Source organism: Drosophila montana, unplaced genomic scaffold, assembly GCF_035044405.1.
Source record: "Drosophila montana isolate Dmon_TW-CO22-7 unplaced genomic scaffold, ASM3504440v1 contig_3122_1, whole genome shotgun sequence".
In the NCBI taxonomy this organism is placed as follows: Eukaryota; Metazoa; Arthropoda; class Insecta; order Diptera; family Drosophilidae; genus Drosophila; species Drosophila montana.
In genome coordinates, this window is record NW_026998001.1 from 177,560 (window position 1) to 189,754 (window position 12,195).

The 12,195-nt window shown below is 43.8% G+C and overlaps 3 protein-coding genes across 16 annotated transcripts in view; 1 reads left to right on the forward strand and 2 right to left on the reverse strand.

The window, feature by feature from the left end:
• Window positions 1-9,641, forward strand: part of Ziz (dedicator of cytokinesis protein Ziz) — a 32,020-nt gene extending 22,379 nt beyond the window's left edge. Inside the window, exons 7-14 of one of the 13 annotated variants that reach the window (XR_010436717.1) lie at window positions 31-1,506; window positions 2,189-3,790; window positions 3,851-3,997; window positions 7,427-7,637; window positions 7,703-7,991; window positions 8,047-8,279; window positions 8,519-8,602; window positions 8,750-9,641. Coding sequence is in view for 9 of the 13 variants with exons in the window: in XM_064685814.1 (XP_064541884.1) it covers window positions 31-1,506; window positions 2,189-3,790; window positions 3,851-3,997; window positions 7,427-7,637; window positions 7,703-7,991; window positions 8,047-8,279; window positions 8,750-8,772 (3,981 nt within the window). In the remaining 4 variants the exon portion in view is untranslated. Of the gene's footprint in view, window positions 1-30; window positions 1,507-2,188; window positions 3,791-3,850; window positions 3,998-7,426; window positions 7,638-7,702; window positions 7,992-8,046 lie in introns of all 13 variants that reach the window. The other 12 variants (XR_010436718.1, XR_010436715.1, XR_010436716.1 and 9 more) reach the window with 12 other exon arrangements.
• Window positions 4,504-6,943, reverse strand: LOC135430969 (uncharacterized). The gene is made up of 3 exons (XM_064685824.1): window positions 5,187-6,943; window positions 4,981-5,128; window positions 4,504-4,922 (listed from the first exon to the last, which is right to left on the reverse strand). Exons 1-3 carry the CDS (start codon window positions 6,701-6,703, stop codon window positions 4,857-4,859), a joined length of 1,731 nt encoding a protein of 576 aa, XP_064541894.1. The 5' UTR covers window positions 6,704-6,943; the 3' UTR covers window positions 4,504-4,856.
• Window positions 9,625-11,635, reverse strand: LOC135430970 (uncharacterized). 2 transcript variants are annotated; one of them, XM_064685826.1, is made up of 3 exons: window positions 10,497-11,635; window positions 9,997-10,144; window positions 9,625-9,935 (listed from the first exon to the last, which is right to left on the reverse strand). In XM_064685826.1, exons 1-3 carry the CDS (start codon window positions 11,435-11,437, stop codon window positions 9,903-9,905), a joined length of 1,122 nt encoding a protein of 373 aa, XP_064541896.1. In that variant the 5' UTR covers window positions 11,438-11,635; the 3' UTR covers window positions 9,625-9,902. The 2 variants fall into 2 exon arrangements, with proteins under 2 accessions (XP_064541896.1, XP_064541897.1); XM_064685827.1 differs by having other exon boundaries at window positions 10,006-10,144; window positions 10,497-11,633.
• Between the last annotated feature and the right edge of the window lie 560 nt (window positions 11,636-12,195).

A 12,195-nucleotide genomic window follows, 5' to 3' on the forward strand; every position in this document is an offset into this window, starting at 1 on the left:
GGCCGCCTACAAACCCTTTCAATTTCTCAGCAGAACTGCGGCCCGGACATTCAGTGGATCGACAATCAGCGTGCTCTTTATAGCGTTGGCCTGCGTCTGGACTCCACGGTGCTAACGTCCGATCAGCATCTGCACAACTTCTTCGCCCACTGCGAACGACTGCTGGAGGGCGGCAAGACTGGCGCATTGCCCGCCGAGACGGAGACATGCAAGATCCTGAAGGCGGCGCATGCCATCGACATGCGTTCCCTGATCAACTTTCTGCCCACGCTGCTCAACGAGCTGTTCACGCTGCTGGTGCACACCCAGTCCGAAGAGATCGGCCTGAATGTCATACGTCTGCTGACGAACATCATCCATCAGATCAGCGACGAGGCGAAGCGCACAGAGCTGTTGGCCGCCTATGTCAAATACGTGTTCCATGCTCCCTACTACAGTCAGCAGACGGCACGATTGCGCACGGTTCACGGCGAACTGTGCCGTCATCTGCCCTACCTGCTCAATCCCAACAACACGGACTTTCTCATCGTGAACAAGTTCATGCGCTACTCGGCGATCTTCTTCGATCTGATTGTGAAGAGCATGGCTCAGCATCTGTTGGCCACGGGTCGCATACGCATGCTGCGCAACGAACGCTTTCCCAAGGAGTATGCGGATCGCGTGGAGCAATTGATCAAGGCGCTGGTGCCGTATATAACAACCCGCTACGAGGATCTCGGCGAAGAGACGCAGCTGTTGAATCGTTCGTTGGCGCGTTTTGTGCGTCAGTGCCTCAGCTACATGGATCGTGGATTTGTGCTCAAGCTGATTCGCTTCTACATGGAACAGTTTGCGCCTGGCAATTCGCGCGTCCTGCACGAGTACAAGTTCAACTTTCTGCAGGAGATTTGCCAGCACGAGCACTATGTGCCGCTCAATCTGCCGTTTGTGCTGAATCCCAAGAATCGGCCGCCGGAGCTGTTGAAGCATTTCACGCTCTCGGAGCAGTTTTGTCGCCAGCATTTCCTTTCCGGCCTGCTGCTGCAGGAGCTGAAGAGCAGTCTGAACGAGATCGGACACGTGCGTCGCCATGCGCTCTCCATCTTCAAGGATCTGCTGGCCAAGCATGAGCTGGATGCACGCTATCAGCAGCGCGGCCAACTGTGCCGCATCGCGCTCCTGTATGTGCCCTGGCTGGGCATTGTCATGGACAATCTGCATCGCATCGATGATCTCTCCGACTCCGGCGGCTGCACGCCCAACGGCCATGTCTATGCGGACTCCGCGTCCTATACGAAGCGTCTCAGCTGCTCCAGCAGCTATGTGTTCAGCAAGGAATCGTCAACCTTTAGCTCGCTGACCTCTACGCCGAGGTCTAAAAACCGCGTCACTCTTCACACCGATCAGGCGAGTCCCTGTCGCACCTCCATGCACATCAAGGATCATAACTATTTGGCCGCCATTGCTGGCACAGCCATTGGCAATGGCATCTCCAATCTGTCGCTCAACTCGAATTCCGATTCTGGCGTAAGTACAATTTTTTTTTATTTTTGCGTTTAACCAAAGGAGTTTGAGATGAAGGAAAACTGGTTTGAAATGTTATAAAAACGACGCATCATATGAAAAGATAGTTGCATTCGAGTCACCAAGTTTTAAATGCCTTGCTCCTACTCACATTTAGCAGCTATATTTTAAAAATTAATTTTTTAATTATCAACGCTTTTCTGTGACAACTCAAACTATAAATGAAGTACTTCCGAAATATATTTGCCTTCTCGATCCGTTCGATCAGAAACACAGGATTTTTCTATAAGATCTGTTAAATGTCATGTCAACTTAATTGGCTCCTAATAGAAAATGCTCATGCTCAAAGCTATATTGATGCGTTTGTAGTTTGTTTAGGGATATCTGCGGATCTGCCTGTCGAATCACGCTCTAATGGCTAGAGAAGTCGCAGAGAAAGATTTTTGTAATCACTATCATAAACTCCTTGTTCAAAAGTTCTTTGAGAGCCTGAGTAGCAAGCCAAATAACATCCAGGGCTGAATTGATTCTTCTATTCATTGTCTATTAGGTTGACACGCTCTTTTACCGGAGAAATAAGCTAGAGTATTGAATGCACTTTTGATTTTATTGCTTCACTTTCAGTGAATAGAAACCCTTATTTCAGCGAACGATTGACCTAAATTTTCATTTTCCTTTGCACTAGCACTCGCAGGACACGACAACAATTGGCGCTTACACAAATGGCGAAACGGATGTGGCCCTGCGAAATGGCCACAATCGTTCGGTGAGCGTGACACATGCACAGGTCCTGGCACGCTGCGATAAGTTTAGTGCGGCGGAGAGCAAGGACCTGCTGATTGGCTTCCTGTTCATTGTGAAGCATCTGTCGCAGGACCAAATGGTCGCCTGGTGGCAGAACTGCAACGAGACGGAGACACTGCAGTTCCTGTCAATTTTGGACCTGTGCCTGCTGCAGTTCCGCTACGTGGGCAAGAAGAATATTGTGCTGGCCAGCGATGCACGCCTCCAGAGGCCCACCAAGGCACACACACTGCCCGCACGCAGCACACCGCCTGTGCTGGAGAACGGCAGCCAGGAGCCAAACACGGGCACTCTCACCCAGACGCGAGAGCATCTGCTGGAGGACATGGACCTGTCGGCCAGATCACAGCAGGCGCTTTACGAGTCCAATCTGGCCACGGAAGTGGGCATGATAATACTGGACTGCCTCGGACTATATGTGCTGCAGTTCCGACAGCTGCTGGCGGAGAGTCTTGTGCTGCCCAAGCTGGCGCGTGTCTACTTGCGCTTTCTACAGCTGGGCCAGTCGGAGCGTCTGTCCAAGCACGTGTTCGCCGCCCTGCGCGCCTTCATCAACAACTATTCGATGGCCCTATTCAAGGGCAATGCCATGCTCTGTGGCCAAATGGTCTATGAGCTGCTCAAGGCCTGCGACAGCCGGCTGGTGGACATACGCCACGAATCCTGCGCCGTTCTGTATCTACTAATGCGCAGCAACTTTGAGTTTAGCGGCCGCAAGGCCCTTACCCGCGTCCATCTGCAGGTCATCATCTCCGTATCGCAGATGATTGGCAATGTGATTGGCCTGAACAATGCCCGCTTCCAGGAGAGCTTGTCGATTATCAACAGCTATGCCAACAGCGACAAGGCCATGAAGGGCACGGGCTTTCCCCTGGAGGTCAAGGATCTGACGCGACGCGTCCGCACAGTGCTGATGGCCACGGCGCAAATGCAGGCTCATCACATGGACCCGGAACGCCTGCTCGAACTGCAGTACTCGCTGGCCAACTCGTATGCCTCGACACCGGAGCTGAGACACACCTGGCTGGTAACCATGGCGCGCAATCACGAGCAGAATGGCAATCTCTCGGAGGCCGCCTGCTGTCATTTGCATATTGCGGCGCTCATGTGCGAATATCTGCGCCTGCGCGGCGGCTGCACGCTCAGCTGGTCCTCGACAGCATTTGGCAAGATATCGCGCAACATTCCGCTGGACGAGCAGGGCCTGAAGCTGGATGCGGGCGCCCAGGACTCACAGTACACCGAGCAAATGCTGCTGGAGCAGCTCAAGCAATGTGCCGACTTTCTCGATCGTGCCGAGCGTTTCGAGTGCCTCGGCGAGCTCTACAAGCTCATCCTGCCCATTTACGAGCGTGCGCGCAACTTTATCGAACTGGCCCAAAGCTATGAGCATCTCACCCAGGCCTACAATAAAATTGTCGAGGTGAATCGTTCCGGCAAGCGCATGTTGGGCCGCTTTTATCGGGTTGTCTTCTATGGCATGGTAAGTCTAAAGACTAAGCTAAAAGCCTCTCTTTAACCTATGTTAATAATATGTTTGTAGATGTACTTTGAGGAGGATCACGCCATTGAGTTTGTGTACAAGGAGCCAAAGTTGACATCGCTTAGCGAAATCTCGGAGCGTTTGGCCAAACAATATAAGGAAAAGTTCGGTGCCGATGTCGTCAAACTCATTATGGATTCATCGCCGGTATGTAGAAATGCAAAATTCTTCCTAATCTCTATATTTATTAAAAACTGAAGTTGTCCATCCAATTGGCTTGGGGTTTTTAGTGTAAAAGTCTAGTGTACTAGAAAAGATCCATAAAGTAAGATATTTTTCATCAGTATTTGCTGTCTGGATTGGCTTTAAAGGAATTGTTGTTTTTTCTCAAGAAATTTAATACGTTCTAATAGGACGGAAATTACCCAATTGAATTTGAAATCTACAAATTAATGTTACAAAATTCCACCTATAGAAATGGAATTTCTTGTATTGTCCTTGCAAATAATCAAGGATCATATGAAAAAATATTTTAAATTTTAAAAGCATACGATTTTACTATAATCGTGGAAATATAAAAAATATAATTTCCGGAATTCTTGATTTTTAAATGAAAGATCAAATATTCAAATAGAATGATCCTGGTTTAAATCCAAGGCCAACGTTTCATAGTTCTACTGGCAATTATATAATATTGAATACAATCTAAAATATAGGCTTCATTTGCTACATATTTATTGGGCTTACAGAAATAATAAAAACGAAAATTTTTATATTTTATAACAACACAATCACTGCCTGATGAATGCTTAACAATCTTATTGAATTCGCAGCTTAAGCTCAGCTAAGTAAAAAATATATAGTGGGTGCTTTATATATACATATAAATGAATCTATATATATATAGAGAACTAGTTCGGCAGGACTAACAAACTAACTAGTTGATAGAAATTGAGCTACTTCTGCTGATTCGGAACATATTTGATAAGTAGAAGATGAAGACTGTTATGCAAGTGACATATGCTGTTACGAACAACACAATTATGAAACAATTTTTACGACTAGCTCATTTGAACAGATACTCATTATACTGGACATCGGTGTCGTTGTCACCTCGCATCAGGTTCAGGCGCTGAAAACGGGATTCATATATATACGTATTCATTTGGGATTATATGCGATGCACTTACGCGCTTCACCTCGGACTGCCGCATCTGGGATGCATGGGTGCTGCGTGGTGCCACAATTCGCTGAGCTCCTGCAGGACTATGCTTGGTGCCCTGACCTGGCCCTATGCCGGACGTGCGGCTCAAGGTAGCTGCCTTATTTAGTTTGTTACTGAAAGACGACAGTTAATTAGCGTGGCGAAACGCACAACTGAATTATTGACACTTACACATGGACCTGGTCTAGCTGCTGCTTGGGAATGGCGATCTGTGAACGCGGCTCCAGTTTGTAGTTGGAGCTCGGCTTGGCTATTTGACTGGCCGTCACCTCGGGCATGTTGCCGGCATTGCCAGATTTGGGCTGCATTGTGCACTGATATGCGCGCTTGATGCGATTGCCATTTAGATGGCCACGCTCCGGCGCCTTCTTAGCCGCTGATCCTGTGGCACCTCCTGCTGGAGCTACTGTTGCGGCGGCTGCAGTTGTTGTTGCTGCAGCTACTGTTGTTGATGTAGTGCTTACTGATGCTGTTGTTACTGCTGCTGGTGAACTGTAGCGCCATCGCTGTATTTTGCTCTCTTTCTCTTTGTGGGTGCCGGTTTTGCGCTGCCCCGGCCCCGGCGAACTGGTCCATTTTACCTGATTAACCTTGTAGAGCTTTGGATAGACTGTGGACACAGGTGCTGTGGTTGTGGACATAGCTGGTGTTGATGTTGGCGCGTCCAGCTCATCATAGTCTTCTTTCAGCGACAGCTGCTCTTGGTGCACCTTTTGCTGATCTTCTTGATCGTTCACGTGCATATCGGTGGCACTCGGAGCCGGGTATCGATAAACCTTCATCGTCGTAAATTCCGGCATATAAGGATCCCATTCCAAGGTGGACAGCTCATCTTCATTAAATGGCACTTCGCTGTCTTCAAGTTCCTCATTGTTGATCTCGTTGATCGCCAGCGGAGCCGTTTCTGTGGACTCAAAATCGAGTTCCTGGCCGCCGTTTGTGTTAAGGCCCAGTTTCTGGCAGAGCTGTTTAAATGCGTCCTGATAACGTGCGCCGGCATCCTCATTTATCAACTTCTCGAACGCCTTAATGTCCTCGATCTGACGGTCTATCTCCAGCTCGGTGAAGCTGCGCTTTTTCGGCAAGGACGTGCACTTGGGACATATCGACGGCAACTTGTCATTACTCTTGTCGTTCAGAACATTGCCCATGCGGCTCAGGAACTGTGCAGCCAGCGAATGACCAGGTCGATTGTTTTGCTCTGCGACGTCACCGATCTCCAGGCGAAAAGCGGCCGAATTACAAAGATGCTTATTCAACGATTGTCGCTTGACGCTGTCCAGCGCCATGAACTGCACATTGATGCCCTGGCCATTGGGTGCCAGAGTGAATAGAATTTGCGTTAGCGGCAAGTTCTGGTTGCCCAGCTGATTCATCAAATTGTAGAGCTGGCGCTGAATGCGGTTCAGTGTGTTTTCCACCAGCGTTGTTGACGAGCTGGCCGATGGCTTTTGCTCCTGCCGCTGATATTGATGTGGCTCGTCATCGTCGTCAGCATCGCTGCTCTTCTTAAAGGAAGGCACAAACTCGGCCGCATTGGGATTTAGTGAGGAGTCACTCAGGCTCCGGCTGTTGCTTTGCATGCAGCTGTTGCTGTTGCTGTTGCTGTTGCTGTCCTCGCTGCCCGCCTGCAGAGACTGGATAAAGTCCTTTATGAACTGTTGGTGCATCTCGTTGCCAATGTCCATGTTAACCGCTAACTGCTTGACTGAGCGCTATACTAAAATGTTAACTGTAAATGTAATTTGGTACTGATGCACTCTGTTGGGCTACAAACAATTTACTATTTGTACGGTGCTCTTTAGTTATAACAAGGGTATTTTAGTGATATATACATTTGAAATGATTGAATATATAGTGATGCTGAAGTAAGCCGAAACACAAATGCTGCTATGATGCCCAAACGCCCTCTGTAGCTCCAACATTCTAAGCAACTATGATCGAGACAGTTCAATTTGTTTCTATTTCATCCAGAAATTTACTTTCGAATAGTACTTCGTTGAGTACTATTCGAGTAATTTTATAGTTTTTATACAATTTGCAAAGGTTCCCTTGAATTCGTAGTACTCTGTGGAATTAAGATTCGTAATCGAAATCTGAAGAAACAGAAACTAGAAACTACTCAAATTAAATTTATTTAAAATCTAGAAAACATTTGTTTTTGGCAATTCGAAATGGAATTTCATATAAATTAATATTTTGCAGAACTAAATAATTATTCAACATTTTCAAATTCCGCAACATTGTGTACGCCATCTGTTGTTCATATGTTTTGATCAATGTTATCAAGATCGTAAAGACAGTGATTAACGCCATCTGTCGCTTGTTTTCACAGACAGTTTCAGTTTCTATTGCTCGACTATTTAAATTATTTAGAGATTTCATTTCTGCTTTATTCTCATCGCTTGCAGGTTAAAGTTGACGAACTGGATGCGAAACTAGCCTACATACAGGTCACCCATGTGATACCCTTCTTCACCAAAGACGAGCTCGACCAGCGTCTGAATGAGTTCGAACAGAATCATGATGTGGACACATTCATGTATGAAACGCCCTTTACCAAATCCGGCGCAGCGCGTGGCAGCGTTGAGGAGCAATGGAAACGCAAAACGGTCATTAAGAGTGAGTCGAAACGAAGCATGTATTTAGATTGAGGATCAGCTAATTGAGCATTTTTTTGCTTGCAGCTCAATATTCGTTTCCGTACGTGCTCAAACGTATACCCGTCAAATCGCGTGAGATTATCGAGCTGAGTCCCATTGAGGTGGCCATCGACGAGATGCAATCAAAGGTTTCAGAGCTGGAAGAAATTATTTTGCCCCCGGCGGACGTCAAGAAGTTGCAGCTGCGCCTGCAGGGCAGCGTGGCAGTTACTGTGAATGCAGGTCCATTGGCCTATGCGCACGCCTTCCTGGACGCTAAGGTGATCAACAACTTTTCGCTGGATCGTGTCGAGGATCTGAAGGATGTGTTCCGGTAGGCAACAGCCCAATGAAAAGTAACCATTGATTAAAAACACTCTCTCATCCAGGGACTTTATTGGTGTCTGTCACAAGGCGCTGTGTGTGAACGAGCGCATGATCAGTGCCGATCAGAAGGAGTATCATCATGTGCTCAAGGAGAACTACGAGAAGCTGTGTCAGGCGCTCAGTGAGTTACTCCAAGATGAGTCATTCCAGCCGCTTAGCGATGATGCCGACACAGCCGCCCAGCGCAATAGCATGGCTTTATTCAATGCGATCAGTGGGGCCTCACATAACTCAAGTACAGCTTAAGTTCAAAACCAAACAAAAACCAAAACAGTTTAAACAATTACCAACCAGTACCAATACCAATACCAATACCAAAATACACACATACGCACAGCTACTAAAAACGGTTTTAACAAAACAAAAAAAAACGTAGAAGCGTAAATTGTAGCTTTTAACTTGTTTGGCGTTCCTTTGTAATGATGTTTGATCTTTGACCTTTGATGTTTGATGTTGTCGTTGTTGTTGTGGCAGGTAAACTCTGAAATTCGCCCCATACCTTGGTTTGTGTCTCTCATCTAACTGCTAATCGCACGCATTCATATGACTAACGCCCAGGTATTTGGTCATCACTAAACAAAACTAATCTAACTAAGCAATTGATATACTAAAAAAGACAAAACTTAATAAGCTGTACTAATTGCTTAAACCCTATCGAAAGCCAGCCAATTCATGCATTTAATTCAATTTTATTTTCCGTTTTAGGTTTTGGTTTTGCCGTTTATTAAAGTCCATGCAAACCAGCAACTACCACATATATATCCCACACAAACAATACAGCATATAGAACTACATATACTATATTAAAATATATATACGATATACGATATATACGAACACGCACACATCCACACACGATAAACGAAATTGTAACTAATTTTTCGACCAGTTGACCAAGTTCCAGTACACACGAGAAACACTTGTTAATTCATAAACCCGACTAGCATAACGAATTGATTATTTAATTGTTGTTAAATTTTAAGTAAATTCATATTTGTATATACATCTAAGAACCTAATTTTGAATGTACATTATTTTTATTGAGTTTTATTTTATTTCCTTTTTTTTTTTTGTATTTTATTCATAATTTATTGTTACACGTACGATATTTCCAGTGTGAAGCATGACTAAAAAAAAACCTGATATACATTTAAATACCTAAACTTACTTCCTGTTTAGCACTCAATGCGTCCCTTATTAGATGAAATCTGCTAGCTTTGTGTCTTCAACTTACAAATTGTTTGATAATGAAATTATGAAAAACACTTTACCTAATAGAGCTGCAAAACTATTTATAGCATGTGCGCATGTGAAATAAATATTTAAATCTAAATCAAATTGTCTCCCAAAAAAGAAAATGTACATTTAGATTGGACATGTTTCTCAATTGCAACATTATCGATGGTTATGTAGCTCTTACACCTAAAGCAATTATTTGTAAACTTACGATATGCCTAGATTTAAGTTCCAGAAGCAACAGAACTTACCAAAGTATTTAAACAATTATGATACAATTAAACATGAATATATATATTTACATGCATTTTCTAGTGAAATCAAATAACGTACTAAATAAAATATTTGTTAAACAAAATGAGTTTTAATTTGTTCTCCCTTTATTTTTCCCCTTTTGGATTTAAAGCAGAATTGGAATTAATATTGATTTCTTCTACGTGCGACACTTCATTAGTTTAATGAACTAACCATCGCAAAGAGTGTTCTGTAAAATTAAAAGAATTATTTTACTGGTCCCTTAGATCCCTTAGTTCCCTGAGTTCCCTGAGTTCCCTGAGTTCCCTTAGTCTCCCTTGGCTATGTGCACATATTGTACATAGATATATTAAATTTCAGTCAGGTTCTAATTGTTATTCGCTTTCAAGAGGCTCATGCGCTGCAAATATTGAGAATGATTAATGATTGCTCTTATCGGCAGCAATATTTATCATATTAACCTGGCTTACCTTTTGCACCTGCGATTGGCGCATTTGGGAAGTGTGCGTGCTCCGTGGTGCGAATTTCTGGGCACCAGTCGTCAGGCCTTTCTTTATGATCTGTCCTAGGCTTTGTCGGGGCGTGTGGATTCCCTTATTCGATTTCTTTCTGAGAGTGCAGGAAAATTGCGATTTATGATTGTTATGTAACATTCTGAATATATACGAAAAATAAATTAGGAAAATCAATTTCTATAAAATATTAATATGGAAAATATTAAAAAAAAAGAAAATGATTGTGTTTTAATTAACCAAAAGTGGGTTTATAGATCTGAGCCTTTTTCACTAGAATGCCAGAAACATACGAATTCTATATATGGAAAAGTGCAAAATTTACATTTCTAGGATCCGGGCTGGAATCCCTGACTAGTGTTGCCTTATCCTATACTTAAAATAATAATTATACTATTCCTCGAGCTTAAAAAGAATTGTTAAAAGAAATATAGTCGCAGAGCACATACTCTTTTTTGGGTTCCTGCTTAATGTTCACTGTTTTTTGGCGTGTCTCAGTTTTGGAATGGCCAGTCGGCAAACTGTTCCAATTGCCAGTGGTGGCACAATGGTGCACTTTGCTGACAATGCTTGGTACGGCAAGAGTGGGACGAACGCCATTCAGATGGAGAGGCTCTGGCTGCTGCTTCTTTGGCAATGTTTCCCTTGGTGCTGTGGTGGCAATTATTTGATGGACATGATGAATGTCCTTGCTGGCAGAAACTGAGCAGGACTTGCGCTTGACCTCCGACATGGGTTTGCTCTCTATGAAAGACTTGGTCTCCATTGACTGCTTGCTAGCTGACTCTTGGGCGACGGCTGGGCTGTTTGAACACATGGTCTCTTCATTCCACTCCATCTTATCGTTGAGAACATCGCCCATGCGGACCATAAAATTGGCGGCCAACACATTGGGCAGTCTTCTTGGCATGAAGGAGCGGTCGCTCAATTCCAAATGGAGCGCCGAGTTCTGGCAAAGGCTCTCGTCCAACATCTGCTTACCAGTCACACCATGCTCTCCCTTAAACTGAACATTGATACCCTGGCCGTCCGGGGCCAGACTCAACTTGATCGCCTTTAGTGGCATGAACTTGTCTCCCAGTTGATGCAGCAGCTCGAATAGCTGCCTCTGTGCCTGCAAATAGGATGCATCACCCACAAATTCACGCTGAGCCAGTGTGGTTGTAGATGTTGCCTCTGTTTTCAACTGTTTTTTTTGGCAACTTTTATTATTATTATTTTTATTATTATCGTTTTTACCGCCCTTTAGATACGAAGGAATAAACTCCAAGGCGTAAGGGTTAAGCGAAGATTCGCCCTCACCGTCAGGCTCTATATAAAGAATTGGCATAGCTTTGCACGGTATTTCCTGCTTCCTTTCGCCTCTGTTTCCCATTTTATTGGACTGCATGACTATGCCCGAAACGTAACTGAAAATGTGTTTGAATAGCTGTAATTGTATCTAGGTGGTAAACAATCTAATAATTTATTTTTTGTACTTTAATGTGTAAAACTGTATGAGTGTTAAGAAATAATGTATTTGTTTCAAATGTTCAAATATTCAAAAGTTCCTATGGAAACTGTTCGATTTAAAAACTAAGGCATCCTAGTGTTCTAGCTGTGGCTCAACTGAACAATCCCACAACAGAGCTGAAATCTAAACAAATATTTGAAAATCTATTGAAATGAGCAGCGCCGCCATTGTGGCGCCATCTATGTGAAAGTTTCACATTTTACTTCGAAAGCTTAGCTTGGATGGAGCTTTTTAATATTACTATTTAAACGGTTAATTTAAAGTTTCGATTTCGTGGCTTATTCTGGGAAGATTATTAATTGCGCTTCAGAAAAATTAGAATAGTCCATATACAGAACATTTTACTTACTTTATCTCTAAAGAAGAAGAGAGAGAAAAAGAAAAGAGATTTATTTGCAAATGAATGTAACCTACGAACCTCAAACGAAACGTAGGCATCGGATTTCAGGATAAATCTGTAAGCTTCAATTATCCTGCGAATCAGGCAACTTTTAAAAATCGCTTCGAGTTGTATTTTTATTAACAGTTTTTTTAAAATTATTTAACAATTTTGTTTTTTTATGCGCGAATCGACATCGGAAATGTTATTCAAATTTTTGCTTTTAGAATTTGTTGCAAACAAAACCATAAAAAAA

What these genes read in the sequence shown, in the direction of transcription:
- LOC135430969 (XM_064685824.1), bottom strand. Translation starts at nt 6,703, where the DNA reads ATGGACATTGGCAACGAGATGCACCAACAGTTCATAAAGGACTTTATC. An exon ending in CAGCTAGACCAGGTCCATGT is followed by an intron (nt 5,129 to 5,186) that starts GTAAGTGTCAAT and finishes GTCGTCTTTCAG; the next exon opens with TAACAAACTAAATAAGGCAG. An exon ending in GGCAGTCCGAGGTGAAGCGC is followed by an intron (nt 4,923 to 4,980) that starts GTAAGTGCATCG and finishes TCCCGTTTTCAG; the next exon opens with CGCCTGAACCTGATGCGAGG.
- LOC135430970 (XM_064685826.1), bottom strand. Translation starts at nt 11,437, where the DNA reads ATGCAGTCCAATAAAATGGGAAACAGAGGCGAAAGGAAGCAGGAAATA. An exon ending in AAGCAGGAACCCAAAAAAGA is followed by an intron (nt 10,145 to 10,496) that starts GTATGTGCTCTG and finishes CTGCACTCTCAG; the next exon opens with AAAGAAATCGAATAAGGGAA. An exon ending in AGGTGCAAAAGGTAAGCCAG is followed by an intron (nt 9,936 to 9,996) that starts GTTAATATGATA and finishes CAATATTTGCAG; the next exon opens with CGCATGAGCCTCTTGAAAGC.